The 12610-nt window shown below is 41.0% G+C and overlaps 1 protein-coding gene across 1 annotated transcript in view; it reads left to right on the top strand.

Moving 5' to 3' along the window:
• The window catches only part of LRP1 (LDL receptor related protein 1), a 2772300-nt gene that overhangs the window by 2317496 nt on the left and 442194 nt on the right, over window positions 1–12610 (top strand). The window contains exon 67 of the mRNA XM_044083629.1: window positions 469–594. Within this exon, the coding sequence (XP_043939564.1) occupies window positions 469–594 (126 nt within the window). The remainder of the gene's footprint in view (window positions 1–468; window positions 595–12610) is intronic.

Genomic DNA, 12610 nt, shown 5'->3' with positions numbered 1-12610 from the left:
CTATTTAAAGTGTCTATGGACAAAAGATCTGATAGAACCCTTTGTGGGATGTAATTTCCGATATTAAATATGTATGTTTGTCTGTTACATAGATTCTGTCTATCCTAAACACCATCATTTTTCCCATAATAAAAGGTTAACCTCCTTGCAAATTCTTTACAGACTCTTATGTCCTGAAAGCCAAAAATAGTCATGTAACTAATTGTCATGTAACTACCCAAGAATTTCCCATTCTGAAGTAACACCTATCCTCCGTGGGCACTCACTCACATGTTGCTGTTCAGGGAGCAAGGAGCTTGTTAAGTGGGATCTGTACCTGGTATAGCAGGTGCAGAAGGAGGGCATACAAGGTTAGCAGACTATTAGGAGTCCTTATATATTGCCAGAATCTTTATCTGTTAAAATGCATGTCCAGTATAAGTCATTACAATGCATAGTTAAGATCATTTGCTTCTTTATTGCTTTCAGCACAAATGACCTGTGGTGTTGATGAGTTCCGATGCAAAGAATCTGGACGATGTATTCCAGCTCGCTGGAAGTGTGATGGGGAAGATGACTGCGGGGATGGATCTGATGAGCCAAAGGAGGAGTGTGGTAAGAGTCTCTCTTTGACAATTGTATTACTGATTCCTGAAATACTAACATATGGCAGTGGTTTTAGTGGTACTAACTCTATGAAGCATTTTTGAGATGAGTGGTAGCACAAGGGATAATTCTTGGTCCTTGTCATTTGAGAGGGCTACAGGCTACCATACTCACTGCTGTTTAATACTGCATTGGTATCTTTTTAATGTTCAGTGTTTTCCTGAGAGTCAGAATTCCTTTCATAGCATCCGCTGCCTGCATAGTTGTCTCCTGCTTCCACAAACTACAAAGCATATGCAGACATGCTGCTTATGCTACAGTAAGGAGACCGATTTAATTTACATTTTTGTGATGATTCCACATGACTATACAGAAACTACTACATCAATCTTGTATACTTAATAAACCAGGTGGGCAAAAACTCTTATTTATATCTCCTTTAAAGTTCAAAAATATCTCTATAGTGACACTGTTTTATCAAGTAACAGGCTTCACAATTCTGTTAAATATTTTATCACTGACATCCTGACCCTGGCTTAGTTAAACCCGGTGGTGGATTTTCCCTCCACTAAAACTAACAACATAGCCAGCTTTATGTACCTGCAATATCTGTTGCTGCAGGGGGCCCCCTTAGTCATCCTTGACTGTGTGGACTCCCCACAAAAGCTGCTGCTGGTTGTGGAAAAAATAAGGAGCAAAAAATGGATTAATTTCCTGATAACACACTTTAACCTGAGGAGGGCTGTGATATGACCCTGTTAGGATAAAGCTGATAATGAACATGAGCAAGGTAAGCATTAGAGAGATCAGCAGTCCAGATTGACTGATCTCTGTGCATACCTTTGATATTAAGAAGAGTTGATGATGTTCTTCGTGTTTCACTGTTGCAGTCATTACATTTGGGTTATCTGCCTGCAGGTAGCCCTCAGCCAGCCTGAATGTCAAAGTCTTGGATTCCTGTGTCAGATGCTTTCTCTTCTTCCATGATGTCAGGTCATCAGGGATATAAAACATGCAGCTGATGCCATTACATCAGTCTTTCTTGCTATTCGGTGCCTGAAGCAGAAGCAGTTCGCAAGTGCCGGTCGGCCTACTCCTGAAATTTTCGTTTTCGAGTTTCAGAACTGAAGTCTTCAAAAAAGTTAAGTACCCCATTGGGGATCTTTTTCTTGCTCTTAACCAATGTCAGTAAAAGTTAACAATTGCATTACCTGTGAAAAGCAAATACCTCATAAAGATTTTCATTTGTACTGCATTCCTTGCTTAGGCCCAGACCACAACGTCCCTCGCTGTCAGTTTTGTGCCTTATTTAACCCCCGGACTATTCGTCGTGGGTTTCTTTTTGCAGCAAATTATTTTGGTACTCTGTATAACTATCCAGAAATGGCTTCTGTAAGCCGTCTGACTACTGACATTCCGAAAAAACGTAAAGATAAAGACAGAGACAGACCACATAGGTCCAAAGCTGCCAATGCCGCTTCCATTAAGCTAGTTGCCAGTTCGCTGGTACTCAGTGAGGTGCTTTCGCAGCACCTGATACCCAGTACTAGAATCGCAGGCCTCTACTGAGACCCATTCGGAGTTCAGTATGCCGCGAGATGCTTCTTCGACTATGGAACCTGCGGATGTCTCTACCTTGGATGGGTCCGGAGCCGCTGTGCAGCCACCATCTTCTGAGGGTGTATTCAGGCCTACTGACTTGCATTTCAAACCAACGCCATCTTCTTCTTCAAGGACTAAAACTCGACCCACGTCTAGAAAACTGACGTCCAAACCACATGATCAGGCCCATGTGCCTAAAAAACAAATGATAAGAATGGCTGAAGACCTTATTACTTTAATTAGGGGAAGACAACCTTCTTCCTCTAAGACTCCTAGAACTGATTTTCCTTCTGATTACCAGGATTTGCCCTTCTCTACCTATGAGGATTCTGATGCAGAGGATTCCATTCCCTCTGCTTCCCCCCCCCAGAAGATTTTTCTTTTGGTGAAACCTTGCACACTCTTAGGGAGCATTTCCATTGGGAAAGCCAGGATTACTCTGACTCCAATAAGAGGCTTAGGGAATGCTTACTCCTCCCTCAACACAGGCCTTTAGCTATTACTCCTGTTCTGGACATTGTAAATGATGCCTTTTTGGAATCTAGCCTGGCCCCAGACACTTTACCTCCAGCTCCCAGGAAGCCTGACAGGTATTACAGAGTACCTGACTCTCACAAGTTCCTCTTCGAGAATCCTAATGTGGACCCAGAGACCATTTCCCAAGGACCTAAAAGCATTAAGGCTACTACTGCCAAAACCCTACTCCCTCTGATAGAGATTCCAGAGTCTTGGACAGATGGGGTAAGAAGGTATACACTTCTACACTTCTGCTACTTTGGCAGTTAGGGCCTTAAACTTCCAGTTTAATATGTTAAAGTATCAGCAGCATATTATGGGACTACTTAAACAGAAAATGATGTTGATTCTGACTGTGCTGAAAATAAAGAATTACAGGATTTAATGCATTCTGCTGAACAAGTTGGTAAACATACTTTGCAATGTGGTTTTGACTCTCTAGAAGTATCTTGCAGGGCTGCTGTCACTGGGTCTGTACTTAGAAGGCATGCTTAGCTTAAGAAGCAAAATTTGCCAGATCATGTTAAAGCTGAATTACTGGATGCTCCCTTAAACCAAGACCACCTGTTTGAAACAAAACAGAAGTAGTTCTTAAAAAGATGGAGGAAAAAGCTAAATCTATGCAAACTGTTAAAGATTTCCTGCAAGTACAACCTCCTAGATTTAGCAGGCATTGGCCTTCTAAGAATTGGTCCTTTCCTGTCTCTTCCAGGCCTTCTCAGTCCAAACCCAGGAACAGCAGACCACCTAGGTTACAGTCTCAAGGTACTCACAGGCCTAAGCAGTGGGGGGCTCCCACTTCCAAAGCTAGTAGTAGTAAGACACCCCCCTATGGAAAAATGTCAGAATTACTTAAACTTAAACCTTCCAAGCCCTGCTCAACTGCATGCTCCCTTAAGGGGGAAGATCGCCCTGCATGCAAAAAACTGGGAGCTCATTACCCAGGACTAATGGGTTTTAAATATAGTTTTCCAAGGATACAGATTCCACTTCCACACCTTACCAACCCCAAACAGTTGGCCAGACCTACCCCCAAATCATTGGGCAGAGGCTCAACAACAGTTTCTCTCTCTTCTAAGTATCAGGGCTATTCAGCCTGTCTTAGCCGAAGAAAGGGGACAAAGATTTTACTGAAGGCTTTTCCTGGTACCCAGAAAAGGCAGCTCCTGGCATCCTATCCTGGACCTCTCTATTCTAAACACCTTTTTGGTAATCCCAAAATTCAAAATGCTAACACTTCAACAGCTGCTTCCTGTGCTAGGCAAAGATGCCTGGTTGGGAACCTTGGACTTAAAGGAAGCTTACCTGCACATTCCAATAAAGGAAGTCTTGCAGGAAATACCCACTCTTCAGAGCATGCTCCATGCACTGTCAGTTCTCTGTACTTCCCTTTGGCTTATCTACTACACCCAGGGTATTCACCAAGTGTCTAGCTCCAGTCATTGCATTTTGCAGGCAAAGAAATATTCAACTATACCCATACCTGGACGATTGTCTAATTCAGGCAGAAAGCCAGGACATGCTACTAAAACATCTGGCATTTGTAAAGAAACTTCTAACTTCGCTGGGGTACACCATAAACGAAAAGAAATCTCATCTAGTACCCTGCCACAACAGATTGTATTCCTGGGAGCAAACTTGAACAGAACTTCCCAGATGGCTTACCTCATGCCAGAGAAACAGGTTTATTTGACAGCCTACTTCAAACTACTGGCGACAAAGACCCAGCTATCTGCAAGGAAAATCCTGCAAGCCCTGGGGTTCATGGCCTCTTGCATTCTTCTAATTCCTTTTACAAGACTGCATATGAGGAAACTACAATGGTATCTAAAAAGCCTATGGTGTCAGCATTCTTTGGACCTGGAATCAATGATTCCTGTCATTCCTTGCATAAAGACAGAGTTCCTTTGGTGGGCAGAGGCCTGCTGCCACAACATGGGGCTCCCATTCACAGTACCCACTGCCGCCCAAACCCTAACAGCAGACGCATTAGACTATGCATGGGGGGCTCACTTGGCAGGGCAATGCATTCAGGGCAAATGGAAGCCAAGTCAGATGCACCTGCATATCAATCAAAAAGAAGTGTTAGCTGTACAGAATTCCCTGACAGCCTTCAAGGACCACATTCTTCCAGGGCAATTATTGGTAAAGATAGACAACACCACTGTTATGTGGTACATAAGCAAGGGGGAACCCACTCATATCCTCTCTGCAGACTAGCCATGGCTCTGTGGAACATAGCCTTGAGCTACCAAGTGCACCTACAAGCTCAATTTCTGCTAGGCAAGCTAAATTCACTGGCAGACAACCTAAGCAGAAATCTCACGGACTTGCACGAGTGGAAACTGGAAACAAAGATATTTAACCTTTTGAGAAACAAATGGGGGAATCCAGAGATGGACCTGTTTGCCTTCCCTCAGAATTACCAATTGGACAAATTCTGCCCAAGGACTTCCCACAGTCAAGCTTGGAAAGTGGATGCCCTGTCCTTCACCTGGGGAAAGCTTCTCAGTTTATGCCTTTCCCCCTCTGTCTCTCCTCTCAAACGTTCTGCTAAAGATCAAACATGACAAACCAAGGACGATACTGATTGCACCAGACTGGCCACGCCAACACTGGTACCCCCTCTTGCGCAGTATGTCACTGCTGGAACCATGGCACCTGCCTCAGACCCCTTCCCTGCTGTCCCAGCAGGAGGCCCAGATTCTGCACCCTCAACTTCAAACACTGAACCTTGCAGCCTGGGTAGTTCCTTCAGCTCTCTATTAACATCCCTCAGTAAGCATGTCATTCTGGAGGCAAGGAGGCCTAGTACTAGAAAATCCTATGCTGAAAAGTGGAAAAAATACTTTTCCTGGAGCCAGACCCAGGGGATGGGCACAACGGTGCCCAGCTTACCTCATATTCTTCAGTACTTAACAGAGATGCTCCACAAGGGCCTTCCCTTCTCGTCAGTTATAATTCATGCCTCTGCCATTTCAGCTCATTATAATACTGAACCACCCCTCTTCTCTAACCCCCTGCTAAAGCAGTTCCTCAGAGGGGCCAAAAATTTAAGACCACCCAGGAGAGCCCCTGCTCCAGCCTGGCACCTTAACTTTGTATTGGAAAAGCTCACTCTACCTCCTTTTGAGCCAGCTGCAACTGCAGAATTGAAATTCCTTTCTTGGAAAACCTTCCTTCTAGCCATCACTTCAGCAAGAAGAGTGTCTGAATTACAGGCCCTCATGGCAATGGAGCCATTCATCATCTTCCATGCAGACAGGGTTTCCCTCAGGACCAATCCTGCCTTTATGCCCAAGGTGTTGTCTAGTGTGGCCCTTAATCAGTCCATTCATTTGCCTACTTTTTTCCCAAATCCACAAAACAAAGGAGAACGAATACTGCACTCTTTGGACATGCACAGGCAACTTAGATGTTATTTAGACAGGACTAAGCCTCTCAGAAAATCTGAACAGCTGCTAGTTGGCTTTGCTGCAGGGGCAGAGGGGAAGGCCATTTCAAAGCAAACTATTTCTAAGTGGATAGCCCATTGCATTCATTTATGTTATAAGCACCATGGAAAACCTACCCCACAGGGGATAAGATCACATTCCACCAGGGCTGCATCTACCTCTACAGCCTTTCTCAGAGATGTCCCTATCAGGCACATCCTGGAAGCTGCTGCCTGGAGCTCTGTACATACCTTCACCAAGAATTACCACATGTATATTTTTTTCTAAATCCAGAGTTGGTTTTGCCACTGTAGTTTTGCAGAGCTTAATAGCTGGTTCTAATGCTCTCTTAACTTCCTCCTCCCTTCCTTAGCTTTGGGAAATCAACCCAAATGTAATGACTGCAACAGTGAAACATGAAGAACATAGTACAGTTGTGTACACTTAACCATAAATGTAGATGTTCGAGTGTATTCACTGTTGCAGTCCTGGTTACCCTCCCTCCAGCCCTCTGACTTCTCTTGGCTATACTTTTCTTCTTTAGTGTATTTCAGCTTTCTGGTGTATTTGCGTTTTGTTGGAGGTATAACCTAACATATAATTGCTTTCCATTATGGAGGCACCTGAAATCTGAGGCAAGAAAAACTGATGTAATGGCGTCAGCTGCATGTTTTATACCCCTAATGACTTGACGTCATGGATAGAGACAGCATCCAACGTAGGAATCCAAGACTTTGATATTTAGGCCAGATGAGGGCTACCTGCAGGCAGATAACCCAAATGTAATGACTGCAATAGTGAATACACTCGAACATCTACATTTATTTTAAGTGTACACGACTGTACTTTTTTTGATCTTCAACTTCTTTGCTCAAGAATTTTGGGCAAAGCTGAAAATAACAGAAAAAAGGCTCAAAATCAGAAACACATTTTTAAATATTACTTTAATTCACTTAAAAAGTTAGTAGAATAAAACCTTTTGCATCAGCATGCATTTTTTGTACAACAGGAAGTATAAAACTCTCTTGTTTGGATTTATTGACTGTCTGTAATCCTGAATGGGTTATCAGCAAAAAAGGGCAGAGCTAAATTATGAGCAAAATGAGGGAAAGTCTGTGAAATCAAAGACAGTGTCAGGTATGCATTACTCCTCAGTGAGGTAAATAAAAGTGCTTACCTCTCCTGTTTGTATGGAAGTACTAATGTTGCACTATGTGTATCTATTTGTTGAAATAAGTACAAAACTAGTATTGCTGTAGCATGGTTGTATGTGTGTGTGTGTCAGAGAGAAATTGATTGTTATTGGTGCACATGCCCTATAATGCCAGGACACATGCATTATTTTTCTGGGTGTCTGGGTATCCGTAACAATACAACTTGCTAACAAGTAATTGTATTTCAGAAGTAAGGCATAAACTATATCACAGAACATTCTGACACGTAGATCTTCTAGGAGTCTGGTGGCCCCCACTCCCTAGACTGTATAAATGGCTGCAGGGTGGCTTCCTTAGTCATCCTTGCCTGTGTCGGGACCCCACAAAAGCTGTTGCTGGTTGGGGAAAAATGAGGAGAAAAATGTATTAATTTTCTGATTACACTCTTTAACATGAACAGGGCTGTGGTATGACCCTCTTAGGATAAAGCTGATAATGGCCTTTGCTCTCAACAGCACCCATTCTAAAACAAGCCCTTCTGAGGTATGTGTGTACAGAAAGCTGTTGTAGGTTATATGGTGGGCACCTGGAATTGTGTGGTTATTACTTGTTTAATTTTCACCATAGTCAGACCTTAGAGGCATGCACGGTTGGTCATTATAGTTTGTGTTTGGGCTGATGGCAGTGCGGTCATTGTTTGTTTTACATTTCTCACAGACCTCAGAGGTGTACAAAGAAGTTTAGCTTGTGTAGGGGCAGTATACTATCTGGGAGCAACAAAGTAGAATACATTACTCACAATCACACATCAGGCATGTACCCAGGTGACTGCCTTTGGGGGGTTAGCGGTGAGTAGTGATGAGGCATGATATGTATGTCAGAAAGCACTTGAAATACATGACTGTGGCAATGTGAACCTCTGTTTTCATCCCAGTCTACCACCAGAGGGATGCATAGGCAGTAACTGTCATTTCTGAAGGGTTGGGGGCCAGGCAGTATTCCCAGGTAGGACTTGCGTATCCTCACATCAGCTGGCTTGTTAGTTTATTGTGAGTTGCTATTTTGCCAGCTTTGAACATTTTGGGAACAACTTATGTCTTCCTTGAAAGATAACAAGTAAGACTGAAATTCTTTTCTTACTCGTGACTTTTGCTTAGGTCACCATTAGATTAAAAGGCTGGAAAATGCTCATAAATGCATGCCAGAGCATCTATAAACCATATGGCTTTTTGGCTCTGGCTTATTTGAGTTATTTTTTAAATGGTTATTACTGTCTTGGTCAGGAAAGGTGTGTTGAAATGAGGATGCAAGGAAAACTAAAGCCAAATAGTGACACTGAATTTCTTTCCTTAATCATAATTTCTGTTTAAGCCATCAGTGGATGAAAATGTTCTATATAGGGACTTCCAAGATGGCTGCACATTGAGTAGCAGCTTAACTCTAGTTCTCCAGTGTGAAAACAGGAACTCAACAGAGAAGGCCAATAGACTTTTGTGTTTATGGGTAAATTTCAGTAACTGGCTAGTAAGTGTACTACCTGGATGCCAGAAAAAAAAGAAATGTAGAGCACCTGGAAGAAAATGAGCTGATTAACTACAAAAAGGTGAGGAAGAAACATTGACTGGAGAAAGTTCTGCAGATGTTCAGCAAAAAAGCAATGCAACCTTCAGTCATGACTTCAGTAACCTGCAGGAAGATACAAGACAACTACACACAGCCCTGGTTAAAATAAATGAAACACTGATGAAGTATATCAACACAAACAACAAAAGGATGAAAAAAATGGAAGAAGCTTTAAACAGATATTCAGATGAAGTGATAAAGTTGCAAAAATCAGAGGATGAAATGAAGAAAAGACTGCTGAATGAGACTGTTCAGGAAGACATGTTTCAAAAAATAATAGAATTAGAGGACAAAGCACATAGGGAAAATCTGAGATTTTCAGCTATACCAGAGATGCTAGAAGGAACAGGCTGCATTAATTTTATGAAAGCACAAATAACTGGACTGGTATTCTATAGCAGGAGTTATTAGCTGAAAGGGCACATTGTATCTATGCCCCAAACCTGGCTATGAGAAAGCAACATAGACTTTTAGTAGTAAAGATGGAATCCTACCAGCAAAAGGAGTTGATTCCGACAGTGACAGAAGGACAAAATACTAAAAGTGGGAAACAGCAGTGTGTTTGTGGAGAATGATTACTCCTTGTACACCAGGCAGAAGAGGAGTAAATTCATTCAATTTTTTAAAGAATGTTCAGACACAGATGTGAGATTCAGATTGCTGTACTCAACTGTCTTCAAGGTATTCTTCCCTGGAGGGAGAAATTCATTTTTTTGATGAATTACGTGCTAAGGAGGAAATAGAAAAGTTTGTTCAATAAAAAGTGAGCTGTGAAACAGAAGAAGACCAGAGAGAGACTGTACCTGTGAAATCTTTTCCAGTGTTTCAACGGAAAATGTTGGAGAGAAGGAAGGGAGTACAGGAGTTGACTAGAAGACTTGAGAGTACATTGGAAATTAAGCAGAGACAGGCTTTGGGAGATGGAGATAATGCTTTTTCTTGCCTTACTGTGGAGCTTTTCTCCCCAGGGCTCCACTGAAAAAGGGCTTATGCTTAGGTTATCCGAATCAACAAATGTCAAATAAATAAAATAAACAGTAATAAAACTAGTAACTTCATGTGGGATTACAATGCAGTAATTATATTTGTGAAATATGACAGAATAAGAAAATCTGGAAATATTGGAGTTTTTCAGAATTTGTTGGGCTTGTGGGGGACTCTAAAGTATATGCCCAAGTTCATGTCATTACTGTTTGGAAAAATGATTTGGGGAGGAGAGAAAGTTAACTGTAAGTAAAGAAAACATGTTTTTCCTAATGGTACTATTTTTGTGATGTATGGTTTTCTTTGCATGCTATAATGTAAAGTTTTCTCAGTTATTTTTAAGTGTAATGGGGATTGTAAATAGGTGGTGCTGTTTTCATAGGTTCATAAGTTAGTACTAAGCTAACTGCCCTTGCGAGCCATTTTAAGCCTAGCCAATTATCCCTTGCGAGACTCAAACCCCCTGCACCTTGTGTTTGTAAGGCAAACACCTTAACCATTAGGCCACCCTCCCAACCCCTAAAGTGATCAATTGTGCACCCTTCCCATGTATTGAACCCAGGACCCAGCCAAATACCTGCTAGTGTACAGGTCCCTAAGCCAACTCGGCTCTAAATCTGCCATTGATTTTTCCTTTCTACCCTCTGTCTTTCTTCTTCCGTTCTAAGAAATGTCAGCACTGCAGTCTATTAAAACAGCCTGGTTAAAGGAGCATGACAAAAGAAAGATTAATGTGCTCTTTATCATTCTTACATGGGGGAGTGACTGGATTAAGGACCTTTGATTGATTTAGTAGCAGGTTTTAAGAGAAAGCAAGTAAAAGAAAAAGAATGTTGAATATTATGAGGCTTTTTTCTAGCAAATGAATTTCAATATAAGTAATTCTGTATCTGGCCCTCATGTCTGCATGGAAACAATCTGATAAAGGCAAATTGACTATCTGGTTCTTGTGTCTCTGTGGAGACAACAATCTGATAATGAGAAATTGGCTTTTTGGTTCTCATGTCTCAGATAAAGAGAAACTGGTTTACAGTGTAGTGAAGAGTGCTTGGCTGGGAAAAGAAAAAGAAAAGAGAAACTGGCTAGGAGATAATGTTCTTTGAAAGCATTCAGGGGGTTTCCAGCTGGGAGAGCTATAAAGATAAGACAATACCAGTTAGCACTTAGTAGAAGCACAGGCTCCATTATACATCTTAGCATGGATGACCTTTCTTTTAGGTTACATAAATAACATCCACACACATGCTGTACCACCAGACCAATTAACTAAAATTGCCAACTTTTTACTTAAATAGTACTCCACTCAATTAACAATGTGCATGACCTTGACATACAAGTGATGCATTTATATTTTTAGTTTTGAACAGGTTCATAGTCCATGGTTTTAGTAGGAATTGTTTAGCTTTTAAAAAAAGGTATTGGCAATAAAGGGTTAAACACTAGTAACTTATTAGTGTGTTAATACTGAAATACTATTGGTTTTGCACAGTGATGTCATACACATTAATTGAGTAGAGTACTATTTAAGTAAGAAGTTGGCAATTTTAATTCACTCTGATGAAACCCTGGAGATACTAGGGCGAAAGCGCTTAGTGAATTTTGTAGATTTCACATGTAATAAATCGGTCTGGTGGTTCAGCATTTATGTGGAGGTTGTTTATGTTTCGAGGTGTGAGTTACCCTTGTACTTTTTTTTATTTAATTTAGGTTAACTCATCCTATTAGGAGGTTAAAATGTCAATATTTGAAGATGTACACAGTTCTGTGTGTTAGTATTAAATTAATAGGTTTTAAGGGAGTATTGGGGGTTTGTTTGTTTTCTTTGAGGGCTTTCAATAAAACAGAAAACTTTGTAAGATGTGACATTGGCTCAAATGGGTATGACAAGACACAACTACATAAAAGTTCCACCTGCGAAACAGTGTATGCATGTAATACAAAAGCTGGAACTAGACTTTTAGCAAAGGTGTTATACATAAAAGGTGGGAATAATAACTTTTTAATACAATGTTGCCTTCTTTAATGTCTTTAAATGTTAATGGTCTAACAGATAAATACAGACAAGAAAGAATAATGAAGTATATTAAAAATGTAGTGTGTAAATAGCTTTGTTACTGGAGACACACTTGGAAAGAACTAAACATGTACATTTGATAAAGAAAGGTTTTCACCTGGGACAAAGGTAAAGAGGAGTACTTGTATTTGCAAAAGGAGCTCCAGCAGTGATAGAAGAGGATAAGAAAGATAATGGCAGATTTGTATTGCTAAGGGGCTTCTGGCAAGAAAGGAGGATTACAGTGGCATGCATTTATATTGCACCTAAAACTGCTATAATGGAGCTTAAGAAAACTCTGGAAAAAGTCATCAGTTTTCAGCAAGGAGTTTTACTTACAGGTACAGACTGGAATTTGATTTGCAGCAGTGAAGATGTGTCTGGGGGTGGGGGGGCAGAAGGGAAAGTGTAACAAAGGAGGGTAGATTTTTGAAGAAATGTATGGAAATATTTGGCATGAAAGATGTGAATTCTGTAGTAGGAGTTCAGAGTGAATTTACATATTATTCCCCAAGATATAAAAACTGGGCTAGGCTAGACAGAATTTACATTTCACAGGAACATGTGCATTTATTTGAAGGTCTTGATATGCACACAGTAACTGTTTCAGATTACGTGCCAATAACTACAATGAAAACACAGGGTAATGAAATAAAAAT

Source organism: Protopterus annectens, chromosome 9.part0 (genome assembly GCF_019279795.1).
Source record: "Protopterus annectens isolate FY-2018-M chromosome 9.part0, PAN1.0, whole genome shotgun sequence".
In the NCBI taxonomy this organism is placed as follows: domain Eukaryota; kingdom Metazoa; phylum Chordata; order Ceratodontiformes; family Protopteridae; genus Protopterus; species Protopterus annectens.
The sequence above is the reverse complement of the archived record's forward strand: the minus strand, read 5'-3'. Positions and strand labels throughout refer to the sequence as shown.